This window comes from Medicago truncatula, chromosome 6, assembly GCF_003473485.1.
Source record: "Medicago truncatula cultivar Jemalong A17 chromosome 6, MtrunA17r5.0-ANR, whole genome shotgun sequence".
Lineage (NCBI taxonomy): Eukaryota > Viridiplantae > Streptophyta > Magnoliopsida > Fabales > Fabaceae > Medicago > Medicago truncatula.
The window spans coordinates 10,805,024-10,826,782 of NC_053047.1; the positions used below are offsets into that span (position 1 = coordinate 10,805,024).

General features: G+C 34.3%; 2 protein-coding genes across 2 annotated transcripts; both read right to left on the minus strand.

Moving 5' to 3' along the window:
* Window positions 1–631: 631 nt before the first annotated feature.
* LOC25495872 (apyrase 2) lies at window positions 632–9,526 on the minus strand. The gene is made up of 9 exons (XM_013596129.3): window positions 9,045–9,526; window positions 7,031–7,159; window positions 6,904–6,960; window positions 6,704–6,796; window positions 2,505–2,710; window positions 1,826–1,917; window positions 1,516–1,733; window positions 1,223–1,412; window positions 632–1,109 (listed from the first exon to the last, which is right to left on the minus strand). Exons 1-9 carry the CDS (start codon window positions 9,393–9,395, stop codon window positions 994–996), a joined length of 1,452 nt encoding a protein of 483 aa, XP_013451583.1. The 5' UTR covers window positions 9,396–9,526; the 3' UTR covers window positions 632–993.
* Window positions 9,527–10,254: 728 nt separating this feature from the next.
* Window positions 10,255–14,908, minus strand: LOC25495873 (aquaporin SIP1-1). Its single transcript, XM_013596130.3, has 3 exons — window positions 14,594–14,908; window positions 13,420–13,692; window positions 10,255–10,645 (listed from the first exon to the last, which is right to left on the minus strand). Exons 1-3 carry the CDS (start codon window positions 14,906–14,908, stop codon window positions 10,481–10,483), a joined length of 753 nt encoding a protein of 250 aa, XP_013451584.1. The 3' UTR covers window positions 10,255–10,480.
* Window positions 14,909–21,759: the final 6,851 nt, after the last annotated feature.

The following is a 21,759-nucleotide window of genomic DNA, read 5'->3' on the forward strand; positions in this document are numbered from 1 at the left end:
GAAGCATAGTTAGGTATATCAATAGGTCATACGGAAGTCTAATCCTATATTTATTGCTAAGATCCAATTAAGTACGTAATATATTATATACAAAGACTAGTTTTCCTATTTTTTTAGTTTTGAAAAGAAAAACATAAGAGAAGGTAGGTAAAGTAGCTTTTGACACAAAATTCAAATAATTTGATTTAATTATTAATTAACGTGGACAAATTCTTAACAATATAGTAGCATGCATTCATGAATTAGCTAGTAAATGCAAGCATAGACTAAAGAAAATACATACATTATGTTAGAAAAAGGTGTCATTAGTGATTTTGTATTCAAAAGAAGCAAGGTGCAATTAGAAAGTGATAGATACATTAGCAATTAAGAGCAATTAAGGAGTTGAAAAACTTGAAAAGACTGAGATTCAATAAAATCAAAACAAGCAAGTGGGATCAGAAATAAAAAAACTAGAGCAATTTTAAATGAAAAAAACAGTCAAAATATTTTAGTCTATCAATGTTTAGTAATATATTGTTTACAGTCAAAAACTACAGCAATTAATTTTTGTATTAATTATTAAGATGTGACTTTAGTCAATTAGGATGTAAAACCTAACTGACTAGAGGTATCAGACCATGATATCAAGTTAAGAAAACACACATTCAGCTTAGCTAATCAATAAATAATTTTTTTTCTTCTTTCTTTCAATAGAATGAAAGTTTCCAGGGATGTTACATTGATACATTCATCTCTGAAGACTACAAAAAATAGAGGAACACAATGAATATAAATTACTCTTCCAAAGCTGCAAAATAATTACAAATGGAAAATAATGAAGCCATCTTCTATAGTTTATTCTTTTTAGTGTAGGCTCATTTACAGTCGAATTTTTACCTGATTGCGATTTCTGATCGTCATGAATGACAGTAATTTCTCCTTCAAGGAACTCTTGAAGTCTTGATAAAACTCATGTTCCAAAATTTTAAGGCATTGATTCTTATACTTGTGTCATCGTATAGATGATACAGCTTCTATGGCGCTGCCTAGGGGCCATGCAGCTTCAACAAGAGAATCGTGATATTTAACTTGCTTCACTAATGTAATATCCTGCAATGGATCTAGGCCTGCCAACAAAAGGAAAGAAATCAGTGTAGGAAGATAATTTCATAGATTTTGCAAAGAAAAAAAAAAGCATCATCGTCATGCACAACTGTTCCAAAACCAGAGCAAAACATACCGAATCCATCCACAAGCAATGTATATTGGTATACAAGATCCATGCATAAATATGGAAGGTTCCCATCGTCAACAAGTGGATAAGTGGATTTGGCGTCCTCGAGTTTTGTTTGACAAGCTTGCTTTGCTGCATTCTTAAAATCGACAGGACGAACTTTTGCGACGGGTGACTTTGGATTCGCAAAACCAGCCTAGGAATAAATAGTATGATCATTAGCACGGCAATGCTGTTGCATTAAATCAAGGGATTAATATAATTATTTGGCCTAAAGATTGACTTTAGTAATAAAATACCTGAGCAGCCCGATCAAAGAAAAATGAGGCGACAAAAAGATTCTTCTGTCCATCGCCGCCACCACCATTCCATATCCCACCAAAAGTACACTTCATATGTGCACAAGTTGATTCATTAACCGTGAGAGCATTAAGAGCTATGCTTTTGCATTCATTCAAGCTTGAGCCAGAAGGGGAGGACGACGCATTAAATGACTTTCCTCCATACTTGTAAGATCCTAAAGAAAAAAAATATATGTTTAATAAAAATACCATTTGTTTTTGGCATCAACTCAGAACCTGGTATACAGAAAGCAAAAGCTATATTGACCATCATAGCCAGCTAAGATGCAAGGGTTTCCAAAATCATCTGAAGCCTTTAAAATCTCTGCACGAGCTGCTAGTAAACCAAAGCGCAAGTAACTGAAATCAAAATATTAAAAATTAGTGGTCATGGAAGATGGAATTTAATCAGTGCCGGCCCAACACATTTTGAGGCCTAAAGCAGACTATAATATGAGGCTTTTTAAATGAGTAATTAATATAAATTCGTAGGTTTTATAAAAAAAAAAAAACATTACAATTAAAAAGAAAAATAAATTATTGCATTATATAAGTGGAAGTTCTATAAGTGCAGCACTGTAATAAAAATAGTGCGCATTGTAAAGATGTGTGGGGAAGTGTTAAACCCATGTTGTAAGCATCATAAAGCATCGCATCTACCATCTTTGCTTCATGACAAAATTGTATAATTCATTTGTTGTGTGGCCTTTATTCATTTGTAAATATATATACATAATTTTGTCTATTATGAGGCCTTTATTCTAAGTCCAAATTCAGAGGCCTAGAGCGAGGGCTTGGGTCACCTTACCCTTAGGCCAGCCCTGAATTTAATTGCAGAGCATTTATCACTCTGAAAATCACGGTAAACATTACAACAGTAACTTGATCCCATATCCTGAAAAACATAACATCTCAAATAGCCATGTCAACAGCTTAAGAAGAAAAACCTGTGAACATAGAGGTAATATTTCCTTCCCCTTAGGAACATCTCCTTGACATAGGGTTCTCCTCCATCTGGTACTTTTGGAGCCTCGGCAGCACTTGTCTCTGAGATGGCGTATGCCATTTGAACAGATCCACCTCCAAGATCAACCACCCCAACAGTGTCTGAATAATCTCTTCCCAACTTTCCCAATAGATAGTTAATAGTCACCTAAAATAAAACAGAAGGCAATCGTATGACAAACTTAATGCTCTAAAAATGTTTCCATGCAATGTATGGCTTTAGTTACTAGGATGGTATATGAACATTGTTAGTGTATGTTAACAACTTGAAATAACAGGTCAGATCTCAAGCTTTCCAGAGTACCATTTTCTTTACTTCCAATACAGATATAGAGAACACATTTGTCTCCTAACCTATAAGAAGATGCTCTTCCAAGGGTTTCCCCTTTTTATAATAGAAGAGCCACTATATTCACTAGATGTATTTCTTTTAACTAATCAACTACCCTATTTAATCCTAACTACCCTTTATTCTTTGTCCTAACAATACCACTTCCCCTAAAAATTTAACCTTGCCTCAAAGTTGTAAACCTAAATCACTTTCCATGTAATTGAAAACAAAATCATCTACCCCTGGGATCTCCCTATTGGGAGAATGAAGATAAAACATATGTAATCCGCCCCCTCCAATTTTCTAGAAAAGCAAGCCAGTTCTGCAACTTTGGTTTGTCTCCCAATTCCTGCTTGCACATTCATCTTCTCTTGCCATCTCCAGAGTATTCCCAACAAGTAGTTTTCCTTGAAATGTGGAGCTTTGTCTGTGTGTTCTAAGACAGATTGTGCTCCATGCTTTCTCCTTTCTATAAGGTACTTGGGCTTCGATTGTTAAGTTAAAAATTGAGCTTGGTTGACAAACATTGCTAATTTTCCATGCTTAATGGCCCCCTCTTCTTGGTCTAGATGATTCTTAAAACTGGAAAGTGGAATCCTGAATTCTATTGTTCCACTATCTTGCAATTTATGCTTTTTACCATGAAAAAAATATTGCTGTCTTCTACAATATTTGGTTGTTATTTGATTACCTCTCTATTAGTACATTGGAAAATTAGGAAATAAGTAATTAGATCAGATTATGTTGATATTTTATTTACTGCCTTTAAGGAGTGAATATTTGCTTTCAATTCCTTTAAGACAACTTTCCATCTTGAGATGATTTGTTGAGATCTTTTGTGATTAGCCTGATGTAGAACTAGCCGTAAATTGTGTATATAATCATACCTTTGTGCATCAATAGAAGCAAGCAATTATCCACAAGTCCTAGCTCAACTGGCAAAAATGCCAAAATTGTTAGGCCAGATGCCATGACCGGGGATCGAACCCCGGTACCTCCACTTGTGTGTGTGAGTTTATAATGGCTTTGCCATTTCGTCTATCTACCAAAAAAAAGCAAGCAATTCTGCCTCATCCTATTTCCTTATGGTATCAAGAGCAAGGTTCTGAAAGCCTTTTGATAACCACTATGGAAGACGAAAAGGATGAAGGCAGCAAGATAGATGATAAAAACATTAAGAATGAAAGTGTCAATGAAACAGATCTCTCCTTATGATCTGTATTCTAGTGATAACCCAGGAAACATCATAGCACAGGTACGACTGAAGGGTGAAAATTATGATGAATGGGCTCGTGCAGTCTGAGGCTCGTTGAGAGAATGAAGAAAGTTTCAATTTAGTGAATATCTCCAGATAAAAATCTCTGTCCCTCTGTCCTCTCGGGTGATTTTTGTTGTTAAAAATCAAATCTCGAAATCAATATGTTCAAAGTCACTGCCTCCTGCTGTTTACTACCCCTGATTCTTGGGAGCTCTCTCAATCTATTTTGCTGGTAGTCAAAGGGGTGATGTAATGTTGACCCTGCAACGCGGTCTGAGAAAGATCTCAGCGAACTTTGTCTTGTTGGTAAGCTTCTTACCAATAAGCCGATCAGGTTCAGCTTTGCAACCAGGCCAAGGTGTTGCAATAACAGAGACAGAGGACAATCGTTTTATATTCCAATTTTTTCATCTTTGGGACATGGAAAGAGTTTCTCAGAGCGGTCCTTGGCTGATTGACAACTTCATGCTGATTTTGAGAAAGGTGGCTTTCAGGGAGGAACCTAAGATAGTGCCTCTAAATGTTTTGGAGATATGGACTCAAATCCATCAACTTTCCTTTGGATTCATGATGGAGCACATTGGAATTTTGGAAAGCAGTCACATTAGAAAGTTCGTCAAATATGATGAATATAACAATAATTGTGCTTGGAGTAAGTTTATGAGAGTGAGGGTTCTGATGAATGTCATGAACCTTTGAAGAAAAGCTGAAGTTTCAAAAGGAGTGAAAGTGGCACAATGACCGTCTATTTCAAGTATGAGAAGGTTGAAAATTTCTGTTTTGTGTGTGTTGTTCTGGGCCACACTAAAGCTTTCTATCCTAAGAAAGTTGAGCCAGGCTACGTGGAGGGACTAAGAGGAATTAGTCCCTCCAAGATCCGTCCTCAGATAGTGAGCCCATCCCTTCTTTCCCTCCATGTAGCCTGGCTCAATTTTCTTAGGACAGAAAGCTTCAGTGTGACCCAAAACACCACACACACAACAGAAATTTCCAACCTTCTCGTACTTGAAATGGACAGTCATCATGCCACCTTCACTTCTTTCACAACTCCAGCTTTTCTTCTAAGGTTCATGAACATTCATCAGAACCCTCACTCATAAACTTCTCCAAGGACCAACATTGTTGTATTCATCATACTTGACGAACTTTCCAATGTGACTTCCCTCCAAAATTCCAAGGGTAAAATATGTTTTTGGTCCCTATAAATATACCAACTTTTCGTTTTAGTCCCTCTACAATTTTCCTTCAACTTTTAGTCCCTATGAAATTTTCAATCACTACTTTTGGAGGAAAGTTAATAATTAGAGGTAGAGAGAGACCAGAGGAAATTATAGTTCCAAGAGAACAGTAAAAGTAAATGGTCTATCTTTGAACTGAATAATATGGTATTTTATCGCCGCTTAAACCATGTAGCCAACTCCAACAAATAGGACAATCCTTGGTTGTTGGGAGGTGGGACAAATAAAGAATCACGCTAGAATACTAAATTGAATAAGAATTTTAATGGAGGATACTAGTGGCTATGGTGCTCAAATGACATCGTGGTGCTCAAAAGACGCCAAGTCACCATTGGTAATTGTTGTGGCGGTGAGATGATAATGGTGAATGGCGACAATAATAGCTGGACTCTGAATTGTATACTGGGAATTGCAATTCTTAAGGTCCAAACATGTAATTAGACTAAGAAATTCTCATGTACAAGATAATTGAAATTAGAATGTCCAATTTAAATCCACGGCTCAATTCCATGTACCAAATAACACCAAAAAGCATTTTCAAATAGGTATTCGAAGAGCATGCATCATATTAAAAAAAAAAGGATGCAAGAACCAATCTTCATGAAGGATTAAAGCAATAATTTAAAATATAATCGAGAAGTTTCAAACATGATAGTTAGATATATTCTTTGAGTATCCACCAATTTGAAAAGTAAACATTAAAATCCTGGCAGCAATTGATTTAATAAAAAAAATTAGATACTGAGTTTCAAATCCTAAGAATACTTAAATGACTAAAGCAGAAAATTGAAAACTAATAAGGTAACTACTGTAGTGGGTTATAAAGAGCGTGCAGAAAACACAATCCACTAAGAAACGAGTATGAGCACATCTGATATTCAATAATCCAACATTGTCAAAATTCCTTACTTGAACTAGTTTGTAAAGATCATTCACTATTCAGAATATAAATGAAGCATCAGAGTCATAGACAAGACTTTGTGTAAAGAGCAGTGCATCAGCAGACTCGAATTGTTCGTTTTGTATGGCAGGACTTAATAAAGGTGCAAAATAGACAAATCCTAAAGCCATTATGGGGGAAGGGCAAATATAATAGTATTTCTAGCTAACTACTCTCAAAGACATACATTATCATTCCTAAACTGACACAAGACTTTGTGTAAGAGGACATTCTGCCAATTCTTTCTATCAAAACCATTTGGAATTTGAAGTTATCTGATCGATGTCACTAAAAGATTGTCAATACTCATCTAGTCTAATTTCTAAATGCATTCAAAAGTTAAAGCCAATCAGTATAAGTTCATGAAAACGTACCCATTGAAAAGCACCTTCTTGGGTTCCATCTAGCACAGCAACCGCATTAGGCTCAGATTTTAGAGTACTTCTTTGCTTAAGTAACTCTCGGACCTTATATGAATTAATAAATCATAGAAGTAACATTAAAATGTTGAGTATATAGCTGCTATTTGCTAAAAGCATTCAACATGAGACAAAATGCGCTAGGTGATATTTACCGCTTGTAAGATCCTATCAGAAGCATCCCCTTCCAAAGCCCTCAATCCCGCAGTTGCCTGCATTAGCATCATTAGGATACATATAGTTCAGATGAGTACAAAATTTATAAATAAAAATTATACGCACCCCAACTCTAACGGGTGTCATGGAGCGAAACTCCATAGGAACAACACTTTCCGCTTTATCCAAAAGAGAAACCAGAGATTTCGCTGCCTGTTGTGGATCCCGTGCATAAGCACTCAAACCAGGTTTTATCTGTAACACCATAAAAATTGTTAACACCAGTAAATAGAATCATGTTTTACATTTGAAAAATAAAATAAAAAATTTGGTTCACAAAAATATATTTTTGATTTAGAATTGAATCCTTCAAATCTTTAACACATATATCACATTTTCATTAATTAAATATATAAAAATTTACTTATCCAAGAGTTTCTTGCAAGCAATGTAGTCAAGTGTAAGTGGTTTAGCTGATTAAGGATGAATATATTATTAATTAAAGAATGTTATGTTTGATTAATGGAAGGTACTCAAAACTCAAAAGCATGTATGTTTACAGAACACAAAAACATTGAAATGCATGAAAGGAAGGATCAAATTACATTGCTTAGATAGTGTTACACCACTTAGGGCATATCTTCAATGTAAGGTTCAAAAACTTAAAGCAATGTTGTCAATCATAGATCACAGAATAGCGATTTGTTTAAATTCTGCTACGCTACAATGCTATTGCGCCATTATTTAAGAAAAGTTATATTATTTAACATCACTTTGTACTAAATAGTGTATCGTGGAACAAGAGCTATTTGTTCAAATTTCTAAATATAGCTGATATTACTAATATTAAGAAAAGTTAAAACAAAGTTTGACTTTTCTCCAACATTGGAGTCGAGTGACATGACAATCATCTATCAATAGAGTTCTTATACTGGGTAACTTCTTAGGCCAAGATGTGATGAATCAAGAGACCCCCCTTAAAGTCAATTAACAACACAATTATAATTTACGTGTTGCAGTAAAAATATGAGATAACTTCGACCCATCAACTTAAATACATCAAACATTGTTTGTTTTTTTCTTCCTGTAGACGGAGTGTCAAATACCACCTTAAAACTCACACACACGAAGCAGATATCTCAGGTTCAAACCCAGGTAACCACGGAAAATGTTCAGCCTAACAATCTCACATCGACGGTTGAGCTAGGCTGTACAGACACATCTTAATCTCCTTGCATTGGAGATGTTAGTAGCTTATTATCAGATGCATATTTTACAAAATTTACTGTTGAATTCGTCAAAATATAAGAAAAAAAATTATCATTGAATTGAAAGTTTATACTATAAAAATCATCTCTATAGAGTATTTCTACGTAAATCTAAATCATCGAATTACATCAAAATTAACAGAGTTCATTGCTAATACTTATGATCTCTATAGCACTGGCACTTCTTATCAAAGACACTTGTTTGTGTCGAACACCGACACATCTGATTACATTCAATTATGTCATTTTCTCAAATTACTACACATGTCAACGCGTCACTGTCATTATCATGTCTAGTGTCTGTGTCACTGTTGTGTCTAGAGCCTGTGTCAACACTTCATAGTTTATGATGCATGACACCAACACATGTAGTTATATTTAATGAGAAATGATATTTTGACAACCATTTTGTGACGACTTATGTGACAACTTTATCTCTCATACTCACATTATTTTTTTACTTTCTCTCTCTATTACTTTGGTTTCCGTGTCACTATCTACTTTCCTTTGTAAATTAGTGGTTGTCACTCAAATGGTTGTTCAAATAACACACTCATATTTAATTATGTCATTTTCTCAAATTACTCCGGGTGTTAACGTCTCAGTGTCACTGTCGTGTCTGTGTCAGTGTTTCATAGCTTATGATCTTTGTAGTATCAGCCACTTGTGGTCGAAGGCGTGTTCTGTGTCACACCTATCAATATTCAGTGTCTGTGTCGTGTCAATGTCATTGTGAATTATGTATTGTTCTCAAATTACTATCACCGTCAAAGTGTCAGTGTCTTGGTGTCGTGTTCGGTGTATGTGTTAATGCTTCATAACTTGTGATGCATTGAAAAACGAAAATGAACGGTTATAACTAACTAACTAACCTGCAAGAAAACCTCGAGATCATTCCCAATTTTCACAAGCTCAAGATTCCGATCAAACCGAAAAACATGAACACGACTACCAGAACTTCCAGCATCAAAAACAACAGCAAACGAATCAGAAATTTTCCGATCAGGAGAAATCTTCCGATGCGTGAGAGCATAATCTTCGATGGACTCGTTCGAAGAAGTGGAAGGCATGATATAGAGTATGAGTGTGACGAGGAGTAGAGGAAGTGCCAGCATTAGAAATGCGCCGCGGATTTGGTAGAACTTGTCGGAGAAGGAAGATGATGACTCCGGCGACGGTGGATGGCCGGAGTTTTTTAGCATTTTGGTTGTTTCGAGGTCCATATTGGCGGTGGCGACCGGTAACGAAGTTTCCGGTGGTGGTGGATTTAACTGTTCTGTGTGGATTTAACTGTTTTGTTAGGTAGTTGAAGTGAGTGGTTTTAATTGTGTTAAAGTGAAATGAAGGAAAACGACGACGTTTTATTGGTTCGAAAAAACGACAATGGGAAGTGAAAATTGATACACTTTGAGTCTTATTGTCGAATTAGTAAGTTATTGTGTCACATATTTAAAAAAGGAAATGTTAACCGATGGATACGGGATTAAGGAAGTAAATAGAGTAATATGATATTAAAATTTGTGTAATCAACTCAAAGTTTAAAAAATTATCTTTTAAAATTAAATTTTTTTTTGTCTTCCTTAACCAATGTTTGGGCATTGGTTTACATGATCCAAAAATAAAAAATGTATTTTTTTATCTCGATAAATATATTCCTTAAAAAAAAATCTCTGTAAAATAATAACTTTTTATTTTAGTCTATTTAAAATTTTCTTTCTACTTTTAGTTCTTAATTTTAAATCAATTCATGTGTGTCATTTGTATTTTTTAATGAATTTGTGTAGAATATCGTAAAACTCTCTTTCAAATAAATAATTTTTGAAGGATCTGCCAAAAATATAAAATTCATATTTAATTTATGAATTGTTAATTTTTTTAAGAGATTCTTATAATATTATAAAATTTTATTCAAAAATTTGAATTTTACATGAGTTTTCTTAAAAAGAGACCAAAAGTGAAGATAGAAAAATTTTGGGACTAAAAATTGAAAAAAAAATTAGAAAGACTATATAAGTTGCAAATTCAACACACAATGAAGAAATAGCAAAAACTATCACTGAACCAAAACTATTTAACAAAATGTTTTCATTGATGGAAAAGAAATCTGAATTACATTGTTCCAAAATTATTGAATCTTTCTATTACATGAAATGGACCTGATAACAAAATTATATTATCAGATGAAAACTAGAGTCCTAAAAAGCAACAAAATACATGAGAATGAACAAGAAGTGATTTTACAACAAAAAGTGATTATACTAAAAAAAAGTTACTTATTAATAACAGTTTGTATAGGAACCATTATTTACTATGCCTCTTTACGCTTTTTCTGTTTTTTTACCACTTGTGGTGGTGGGAAAACAGCACGAAAAATCCAAGCAGCAAGTATTGCTCCAATGAATGGACAAATCCAGTAAACATAAAGTTGATCCCATGTGTGGTGCCAGTCGTCTAAGTATGCCCAACCATATGCCTGCAAAAATAAAAAGTATACCAATCATTAAATTATTCATAACATGTTTATCGAATCGATATTCAGATTGTGAATCAGAAGACCTATTTTTTGAATCGTGAATCGAAAATTATAATGAATCCTAAGATGTATCACTGATAAAAAATATGGACATGGCAAACTTATAAGTGTGATGATTCATCGTATTGAATCGGGATTCAAGAAGAGATTCATGTTCAAAATAGACACGCACACAAACGAGATTTGTATCTTTTGGATTCAATTTAATACCGAATCGAGATACGTCTCGCCTGTTTTGTATGATATTGATAACCATGATTCCTCGTACACCTATGCACGGTACACTCCAAAAGGCTTAAGGATCACAAACAAAAAATTGTCAGTAGGATTACATTATCACAAATGGTAATGATCACAAACAAAAAATTGTCAGTAGGATTAAGGATTCTTAACATGAGAAAGGTTAAAACCACAAGAACTTTTTTTTTTTTTTTTGAATAAGCTAAATTAGCTCAATCAAGTTGACACTGGGGGGAATCGAACCTGAGACCTTGAGGAGGAGCACACTCCTAGGTCCCAAGCCAATACCACCATGCCAACCCAAGTGAGTTTAAAACCACAAGAACCTCAAAGGAGTAAGCTACAATGCATGGGGTAAGACTTAATTGTTGATTGCTATATTGACTATAATACCAATGACATTCAATGAAATGGTTATGAGGTTTTGTATTATTAGGTAAGTTATTTGTTGAGAAACTAAGCATGGCCAAATTAAAACAAGATTAGAGTAGTTTATCTTGGATACCATCGTTTTAAAGACAATATAGGCGGTAAATGAAAAGAAAAAGAAAAGAAAGTTTGGAACTGTTTTTGCTTGTCTACAAAAGAGGAGGAAGTGGATAAAAATTTGACATCAGTACGCATATCATACTGACACAGATACAGACACGAAACTAACACTAGCGTGTAAACATTGATAATAATTTAAGAAAATAGAAGTGATTGAATGTAATCACTGTGTTGGTATCATGTTGTTTCCGACACAGACTATACGTCTTCATTCTGAAGTATTGATGCTACATAGAGATCAAAACTATCTCAAACTATTGAGAAAGTGCAATCACATTAATGTTGGACAAATATAGCAATCATACAAGAAAAAAGAATTACAAAAACAAATGGAACTAACTAAACTTTGAATGAATCATGCCATAGTAAACTATGATCAAGTTTCCCCTCATTTTAGGTGGCAGATGGAAGATTGACGATGGCTCTAATTAGGTGCAGGCTATGCATGACCCGTGACTTAGTCATTCCACAAATGCCTGGTGCCCTCTGTGTGGGAGGACCATTTTATTTGAAGTGAAGACTATTGTGGCTTGTACACGGTTAAATCCAGATACAAGGTTTGCACCTATGAAGCACGGACACTCCTCCGATTAGGCGTGTCCCAGTGTCGGACATGTGTCGTGTCCGACACCGACACGGCACTGACACATATAATTAACACTGAATTATGTGATTTTCTCAAATTAATCGCGGTGTCGGCGTGTCAGTGTTCATGTCGTGTCCTGTGTCCATGTCTGTATCCGTGCTTCATACTTTGCACACAATGTGGTTCCGGGAGGGTGGAACTCTATCTGGAAAATTAAAGCACCATCAAGGGTAAGGAAATTGATTTGGCATATTTGTAGAGAATGCCTACCAACTAGAATGAGACTCCAATCAAAAGAATAGTCGGTCCTCTGCACTGTTCTATGTGCAACGATGGAGATGAGGATGATTACCATGTGCTCTTTGCGTGTGCAGTGACAAGTCACCAGTGAGTATGCAGGTGTGAGTGGCGGCCGGTTTGCTGGGGATTATCTGTAAATGACAGCAGTCTGATCTCCTAAACAGATTCTGATGGACATATGTACTCATGAAGAGAGTGACATAACATAAGTAGTAAGCTAACAATGGTAATTTGGTTAAACCGGAGTAATTGGACGTGGAACCAGGAGAAACTTGTAGCAACACAAGTGAGTATGTTAGCTGCCTCGCTGTGTGCAGAATTGTTGTAAGCTAAGGAGCCTCATAGTGCCAATGTAGTAAGGGCAGTTACCGATGATGTTCTTTGGAAAGAGCCACCTCAAAGGGTGGGTGAAATGCAATGTTGATGTAGGAGTTCATAGAAGGCTCAATTTTAGGGATCATGAAGGTAATTTTGTTGCAGCCTTTGCATCCTGGACAGATGCGGTTATGCAGGTAAAAGAGGGCGAGGCAGTGGTACTACTTGGAGTCATAAAATGGGTGAACATCATGGGATTTCAACATGCTAATTTTGAGACTGATTGCAAACTTCTCATTGATACCTATCCTCGGGTCTTATTGTGACATTAGCGAGTTTGGACTTTGGTCTATTGTTTTAGACATCAAACACTTTATCTATAAATTCCGACTTTTTGGTGAAGTTTATTCGGCAACAAGCAAGTATGGTTTATTTATGAAGTGAGAGATAGTGTTGTAACCTTAAATCAAATAGATATCATAAATAAGCAAAACAGATTAGGCCACCCTCATGATTAACATCTAAAACGGTTGCTTAAACAGATTAACAACTTCAAAGTTTCAAACTTTAGGCACACATCAGAATATATTGAAAAAGGAATAAAAGAGAATTTAGGCCACCCTCATAATAAGATGATGTAAGCATACGAAAACCAGTTCACTGAAACACATACGGAAAACAATGATAACATGAAAAACGGCGAATGAAAAAATGAATCACTTACAAGGATAGGATTCATTGATGGTCCGGTGTAAGCAGAACCGATGAGAATCACAGCTACGGTCGACATGGACATCAACAAAGTCTTCATGAACTCACTACGAGGACCTCTGAGCAAGATGAAGAGAACAGCAAAAGTGATTGAAAATGTCAACACTCCTTCTGCTATAGCTCCAGTATGCAAATCAACCTTCAAAGCAGGTCCTCCAATCATGTGACTATATTTTGGCGGTATTACTTCCTTAATTGCCTTAGCACCAGCCACTGCACCTAATGCCTGTGTAACATAACTCGTTAATTCACTTCAATCTATATAAATTTCTCTAATAAGATGCTCAAATTCTATAAAAGAAGCAAAACAAAACCAACACAAGTCACAAGTTAAGCCCTGCAACTACAATTGTCATATAGTTAAAGAAATTTCTGAAAACGCTTTGATGACTGCAAAATTTCAGGTCAACTTAGGTTATGTTTTCCATGAAATCTACGTGTATCCTCCTATCAGATGCAATCCAGATCGAGATTGGGACCGAGAGAGAGCAATAAGGATATGACATCTCTCCAAGTGATATATTTTTTCTATAAGGATCTCTGCTAAAGAGATTTTAAGCATATACACAAACACCGGACATGACACTGACATGTCGACACCAGTAATAATTTTAAAGTGTCGAATGCCAGACACTCCTTCAATCAAAAGTGTCAGTGTTACACATAACTAAAAAGTATCTGAACAGAATACACATTCTTCTCACTTGCAGACCTCACATAATTTCACTAAGCCAGCCTATTGGGTTTGACAACATACCTATAAGGCTATAACATTAAGTGCATGTTCGGATTTACAATGAATTTGGAAAAATCACGATGTGCCACCGTGATTTTGACAAAAGCTACACTTTTTTAGTTTCAACAATATCAGTGTCTCTGTCATCATTATTTCATCGAAATTTGTCGTGATCTATGAAGAACTGACACCACATAGACACCAGATACAACACTGACACATCAACACCAGTAATAATCTGAGAAGCTGAATGTTTGTATGTAATCAATCACATGTGTCACTGTCGTGTCGGTGTCAGATGCAAACGCATATCTGATACCAAACTCGCCTTAACATAAATCATAATCCAAAATCTAAAAATAAAAAGACCCTTTTGAAATAAAATAAAAACCTGAGCAGGGAAACGAATAGCCATAGAGATAAGAGTATCAGAACCAAGACCAGCAGCATAGAAAGAAGCATTTCCTGTAGGGTTAAAACTTGCACCACCCAAAGCATTACCAATGGCAGTAAAAGTAAAGATAATTATGAATATTAGCAATGTTGTAATTATAATAAAAGGATAATTAACACCATTATATGTCACAAATTGAAGATCAAAAGCTTTCATAATTTCTGTTGTGACTAATCCAAGTGTTGAAGATATAAACATCCATGTAAAAGTCAACACAAAATCTCCTATTGCTGCTTTTATTGGATTCACCATTTTTTGATTAGATCACACTCTAATATCAAATCAACAAAGTTTCTTTGTTTCTTTGATCTTTGTGTTGTGAATTTTTACTATGGTAAAAATTGTGACAAAGAGAAAAGAAAATAAATGATGATAGATATTAAAAGTATAATTTAGAGAAGTTCCGGAATATGTGTTGAGATTCATAGGATGATGATGCATATGCATAGCACTATGTTAGGTTGTTAAACGATAACAACAAAATGCCAAAAACAGAAATATGTGGTCCCTTAAATTAGATCTAATAAAGCACCGATATGTACAATTTTATCTCCCTAGAAAGAAAAAATGTACAATTTTATCAAAACACAATTTCATATACCATGTCACATGTGACACCGTATGACTTTTTTATTTTATTTTTAAAAAATCAAAATGGATTATATAAACTTTGGTTTATCCTCTCCGGCACACCTTGTATTGGGGGGATAGTTTGTTGGTGTTTACAACTGAAGAACAAACAAAAGGAAACAAATAATTAAGTACCACCCAAACACAGGATTTTGGCACCAATCATGAAACTAATAAGGGATAGCTACACAGTTATCTTTACGCCACTAAAAGGAAAGAAGTTTTATATTTTCTAAAAGCTTAAGAATTGAGTTCTCTTTTCCCCGGGAAATTCTGTTGTTTCTCTCATTCCAGATAACCCAAAAAGTCGCAAACCAAATCATAAACATGAAAGAGCATCGCGATCTTGCAAGACCTGAAGCCGAACCAAACTGAAGGAATGATCCTCTGTGTTTGACGGAAAAGCTATATAAATATGTAACCAGTTCCGAACCAAATGGCAAAGCTGAGCAAAAACACCGCAATTTAAAAATAGATGTTCATTAGTCTCCTGCACACCACACCCACCTACACACATTTGATCCTCATATTGAATTATCCCCCGACGAAATAAATTAGCCTTAGTAGGAAGTCTATTTCGAAAGAGCCACCAAGCAAAAATCAAGACCTTAAGCGGAACGTCCTTCCTCCACGACATGTCATCAGAAAACAAGTGAGCCCCATGGATGGGAGGCGCCCCACCAGTTAGAGTCCGGTAAGCCCCTCTAGCTGTATAACCTTCCATAGGATCCGAAATCCAAGTCCAGACATCATCGAGATCAACCTGCAACGAAACATGAAAGAGCATCGCGATCTTGCAAGACCTGAAGCCGAACCAAACTGAAGGAAATGATCCTCTGTGTTTGACGGCAAAGTTGTATAAACATTTAACCAATTCCGAACCAAATGCCAAAGCTGAGCAAAAACACCGCAATCATTTATATATACTAGCAAAATGTGAGTTTCTATCTTTTCGCTCTTTTTATTGCGCTAATGTTTGAAAATTATTAACCGTGTTTTTTAAATGAAATTTTGATTTTGATTAAAACTAAAAATATAAATGTTTGTTGTAGTTATAACAAACTAAACTAATCATGATTATTTATTTTAATAACACCAACAATATAAAAAAATATATATATAATCTAATTTTCTTTTAATGAAACCAACAACCATCTTTATTATAGAAAAAGTTGTTTAAGGGTATAATTGGAATAATGAAAAAGTAAGTATAAATATGGGTTAATAGTGTTTTACCCCTGTAATATAGGTCATTTCCGATTTTACCCCCTGTAAAATATATTTTTTGGATTTTGTCCTTGTGATTTGAAGATTTTTGGTTTTGTACTTTCATGAATTTTGACTGTACAAAATCGAAGATATGGCAGGGGGTAAACTGAAGTTTGCTCAAATTAACAAGGGGGTAAACCGAAATTTGCTGTAAACCTAAATTTGATCAAACTACAGGGAGTGAAATTTTCCACGAAGGTCCAAAACCAAAAAATCTTCAAATTACAAGGATGAAATTCAAAAAATACAATTTACAGGGGAAAAACCGGAAATGACATATATTACAGGGGTAAAACACTATTAACCTTATAAATATACTCATCTAGTTTATTACACTTTTTAAATAATAAAGGAAAAAAATAGACATATATATATATATATATATATATATATATATATATATATATATCGTGTTTGTTACATTTTTTGAATATTTAATATTATTCTTATCTATTTGTTACATGCGTTATTTGCATTCAAAATTGAAGACATTTTTTAATGGGTTAATAGGTCTTTACCCCCTGTAATATAGGTCATTTCTGGTTTTCCCCCTTAAAAAGGAATCGAATCACTCTTAAAGTTGGAGTTCAATTTATGTTGTTAATGTAAGAACTTATTTTGCGAATGATCTATAAATACTTATTTAAGTGTTTTTTCTAATTTTGATGCAAATACTTTATGACTTATTTGTAACAAAAAAAACTTAAGATGCTAATTTATTATAATCATATAACTTATAGTACGGCAGCTGATATTTGAACAAATAATAAACTGATAAACTAAAAATATGTCAATATTCCAAAATGACAAAGATGGGATTTAACTTGTCCCGTGAAAATATTTTTCCGTGTTTTGTTAAGCATCGAGGATACTATATATTTCTCCCATATTTTTTTTGTATATTATTGATAAGTGAAATGTATTTATTAATGTTTTTATCGGTTGTTTTCTCTCCTCTCTATAAGGTTTTTTTTTTTTTTTCATACAAAAAGACACGTGAGTAAAAAAATGTTGAGGTGCAAGTTCATTAGAATATGGCATAACTGAGTTTTTGCTGCTGGCAATTAAGTTTCATAATTAGAGAATAAATTATCATTTTTTATTGGAGATTGTTTTTGACTCTAGATACTAAGAAGTGGAAAATAAGTTATCATGGAAAAATTTGTTTAGTAATTGAGTTTTATAGTAAATTTTCTTTTGTTTTAAGGGGTTATGGTTATCCGGAATTTGACTGTGAGGTAAGGATAGCTTGGTTAAATATTGTTCCACCTATAAATCGAACTCGAGTTCTTCTGAAAGATTCATCCTTAATGAAGTTCATTAACCACTTGAATTCAATTGTTCGGTTAGAAAATTTTGTTTTGATCGATACTAAGGGGGTGTATTGGATTAGGATTTTAAAGGACAATTTTTGTTTAAAAAAGTCTTGAGGATTGTTTACGAGATACCTTGAGAATAATCCCAAGGGTGGTATTTATAATCCTTTGTGGGCTTGTTTTTACCTAACTTAATCCACAAGCAAGCTGGGCCTTAAGTATTTTTACTAAGCTCTAGATGCTTCTAGAAGGTAGTTGAGACGGCGCCTCTAGAAGGGCGCACCTAGGCCTCATGAGCCCTTACGAATATATTTATAGTCCATTTCCAATAAAAAATTATTACTTTTTTATCGTACCTGATCAGAAGGTGACAGTCGGCACTGTTTAATGCGGTGATTGTTGGTGGTGGAAATGCGTTAGTTTATGCACTGGAACGGGGGGTCTACCTGCAGACACTCCGACACTCAAGTAAGTAGAAGTCATAAATGGGGGTTAAGAGATGAGAGAGATTCTACCTTGGAAAATGCGAGGAGTCCCTTTATATAAAGGTGAGTGTTTTAAGAGCCGTTGTAAGTCACACGTGTGCCTGACGATTAGGAAATTGTGGAAAGTTTAACCGCCGGGGAGAGATTGGGGGGAACATGGGAAAGAGACATTACAATTCGTTTGAACTGGTCTTTGTTGCTCCGAGCATCCCCTCGCAGGGAAGGAGTGTGTTGCGAGTAAAATGCCGAATGCGGTATTTGGACCAGAATTGTTATTGGGCCTAAACAATTGGGCCCTAGGTCTTCGACCGGTCCATAACACTTTTAGTTTCTTTAACATGTGCAATATTGCACATGTTAGACAGACCCATGATTATATTATTCTCTTGTGTTGTCAATTAAGTTACATGTGAACTCTATTTATATAGAAATAGAATGACTTGAGGAAAAAACACAAATGACTTGGGAAACAAGCACAATAGCGTGCATGAACTAATGGTATGATGCAATAACTTAATTGTTATATGAACATCCACTTGTAATATTCATAACAGTTTAATTTATATTAAATTGTTATATTAACATATAATTTAGAACAATATCTTGAAGAGAAATGCTAACAAGTGTCCTTAGGGCATTGTTTAGTAATCTTAATTAGTAAATTTTTGTTAGAATTTATGTAATCAATGCATTGAAAATTGAAGTTTTTAACTTTTTTAAAAAATAATTTTGTTATTAGGAATATTTAAATAGTGCTCTTAAAACATTCATGATACTATTATGAAGATGTTTCCTTTATCTTAGTAATTTGTGTTTTGTTTCTTATAACAAAAATTAGAGGGTTAAATTATACGTCGAGAGTAGGGCTAGAAATGAGTCAAGTCGAACCGAACCTGTTTGAGCTCGGCTCGATTCGATAAGAATTGGTTCGGCTCGAAACTCGGCTCGAGTTCGACACGAACTATTTTTTCAGCTCGAGTTCGGCTCGTTTAAAGTTCACGAACAGTTCGGTTCGGCTCGTTAGGTTCAGTTCGGTTGCTCAACTCGTCCAAAAAAAATTATAAAAAAAAAGTTAATTTATAGATCTTTAATATTTTATATATATATATATATATATATATATATATATATATATATATATATTAAATATTGAATTAAAATAAAAGTTCCCACAAACATGCATATAATAGACATAAATTATATAAAGTTAAAGATTGCATAAATACGAAGAAAAATATCTGATACAAGTAACAAAGACAAAAAAATCCAACAAAATTCAATTAGTTGTGAACAAAATTCATAATATTCTTTTACTTTTAAACTCCAACTGCTCTTCCCTTCAAGACAAAATTGTATTCAGCCACATTTGCCACATTTGAATTAATTTTTTTTAAAAATTAACTCAAATTGATTTATATATATAATCAATAATCGAGTCATCTCATGAACTTAACGAGTCGAACTATATGTAACTCAAGTTCAGCTCATTTAATTAACGAACTTAATTTTCAGCTCAAGTCCAGCTCGTTAGGTTCATGAACCAAGTTCAACGGATTAGATATAGAGTCGAATGTCGAACTATAATCGATTTGGTTTGGTTCATTGCCAGCCCTAGTCGAGAGTAAACAAAAATTCACTTTGGGGAGAGAAAATACTTTTTATTTTGAAATTTGATGTTGACGAAAAAGAAATTTCTAAATTATAAGGTTTAAATCTGAAGAAAAAAAAAAATATTTTTTTAAAAGAGAAATCTGAAAAAAAAATGCTTTTTTGTTTTTGTGTACAAAACTCTTTATTTTTTTACGATAGGATCAATTGTAGCCATAAGCTTATGAATTGTGAGATTAATTAATATCAATGATGAAAATGTTCGATGCACTATCATCTACAAGACCCAAGAAAATGTACAAAATGTTCGATGGGTGTGTTTTTGTAATCTTTTTTCTTTGTTGGCCCTTTATAGGGTAATCTGACGTTCTTTTGTAACTGTGGTGGTGTTTCTTTCTTTCGCATCTTGTGGGATTGAAAACACCTGTGAGTATATATCTATCTATACACACACACACACACAAAAAAATTTGTCTAGGTCAAAGTTGAACACTTATTCCATTGTTTAGGTTAGAGCTTAGTGTCTAGGCGACCATCCAAGTTAGGGTTTGAACACCATAAATTGTCTAGGTCAAAGTTGAACACTCGATCAACCGATTAGATTCATGCACTGGTCCCCAAGACTTCTCCCATCCGGTATGTCATGGATACACACATATTTTAGGAATGACATTATCACGACATTTAAAAAAAAAACAACTTAATCATATGTGCATTCATCATGTAACTACACATATTTTTTGTATAGTTTTTTTTTCCTCAAAAAAAAAAAAAAATACACGAAAAGTATTCCATAGTTAATAATTCTATGTACCTTACCGAGACAAAAAAAAAAATTTAATTATTTAATAAAAAACTGAAGCAATAAGTGCAAATTAATTGAACAATTATTCATAATTGTCACTTTTGATCAAGTCAACTTGTCTCGGTACCTTGGTGAATATAAACTGCATCATACTACTTGTTTTTGTCGATGTGGGATTATTCTAGTTCATATCTTATTTTAAAAGTTGTTAAAGGGAATTTTCTTATTCTCATGTAATAAACCAAAATTATTAGTTGCAAACAGGATATTTTCAATGTATAGAACCAAAATACTGAACACACTTCCACCGACCTTCAGATGTATACTGATCACAAACAAAAAATTGTGAGAAGGATTAAAGAGTCTTATGATGAGAAAGATTATTAAAACCACAATAACTTCAAAGAAGTGCTAGAATGCATTGAGTAAGACTTAATTGTTGATTGCTACATTGACTATTGGAAAGTCAATCATAAAATGTTTCCATTCAAGCTAATAGATTTGCATCTACCTTACCAATGACATTCAATGAAATGGTTATGAACTTGATGATAATGCTATCATTAAGAGTATATTGCTTTCGAACTTTTTCCTTGCGCATAATAGAGGAGGAAGTGGATGAACATTTGTCACCAGTGCCAATATCATATCGACACAGATATAGGCACAACATTAACATGTAAATATTGACAGTAATTTAAGAAAAGAGAAGTGATTGAATCTAATTACTGTGTTGGTGTCATGTTGTGTCAGCAATGTTGTCCATGGCGGAGAGCCAAAATCCTGCCATATTGGCCGTTTCGTGGCGCCTTCATAGTGGATTATGGCGAAAAAACCCACCATATCGGTTGATGATACTAACCATTGCAGCGAGTGTGAAACCGCCACCATTACAAGGCTCGGCGAATTCTACAAACAAGTGAGTCTAAAACGTCAACCTTTACATGGCTCTGGCGAATTTTACGAACAAGTGAGCCATACCAACACTTA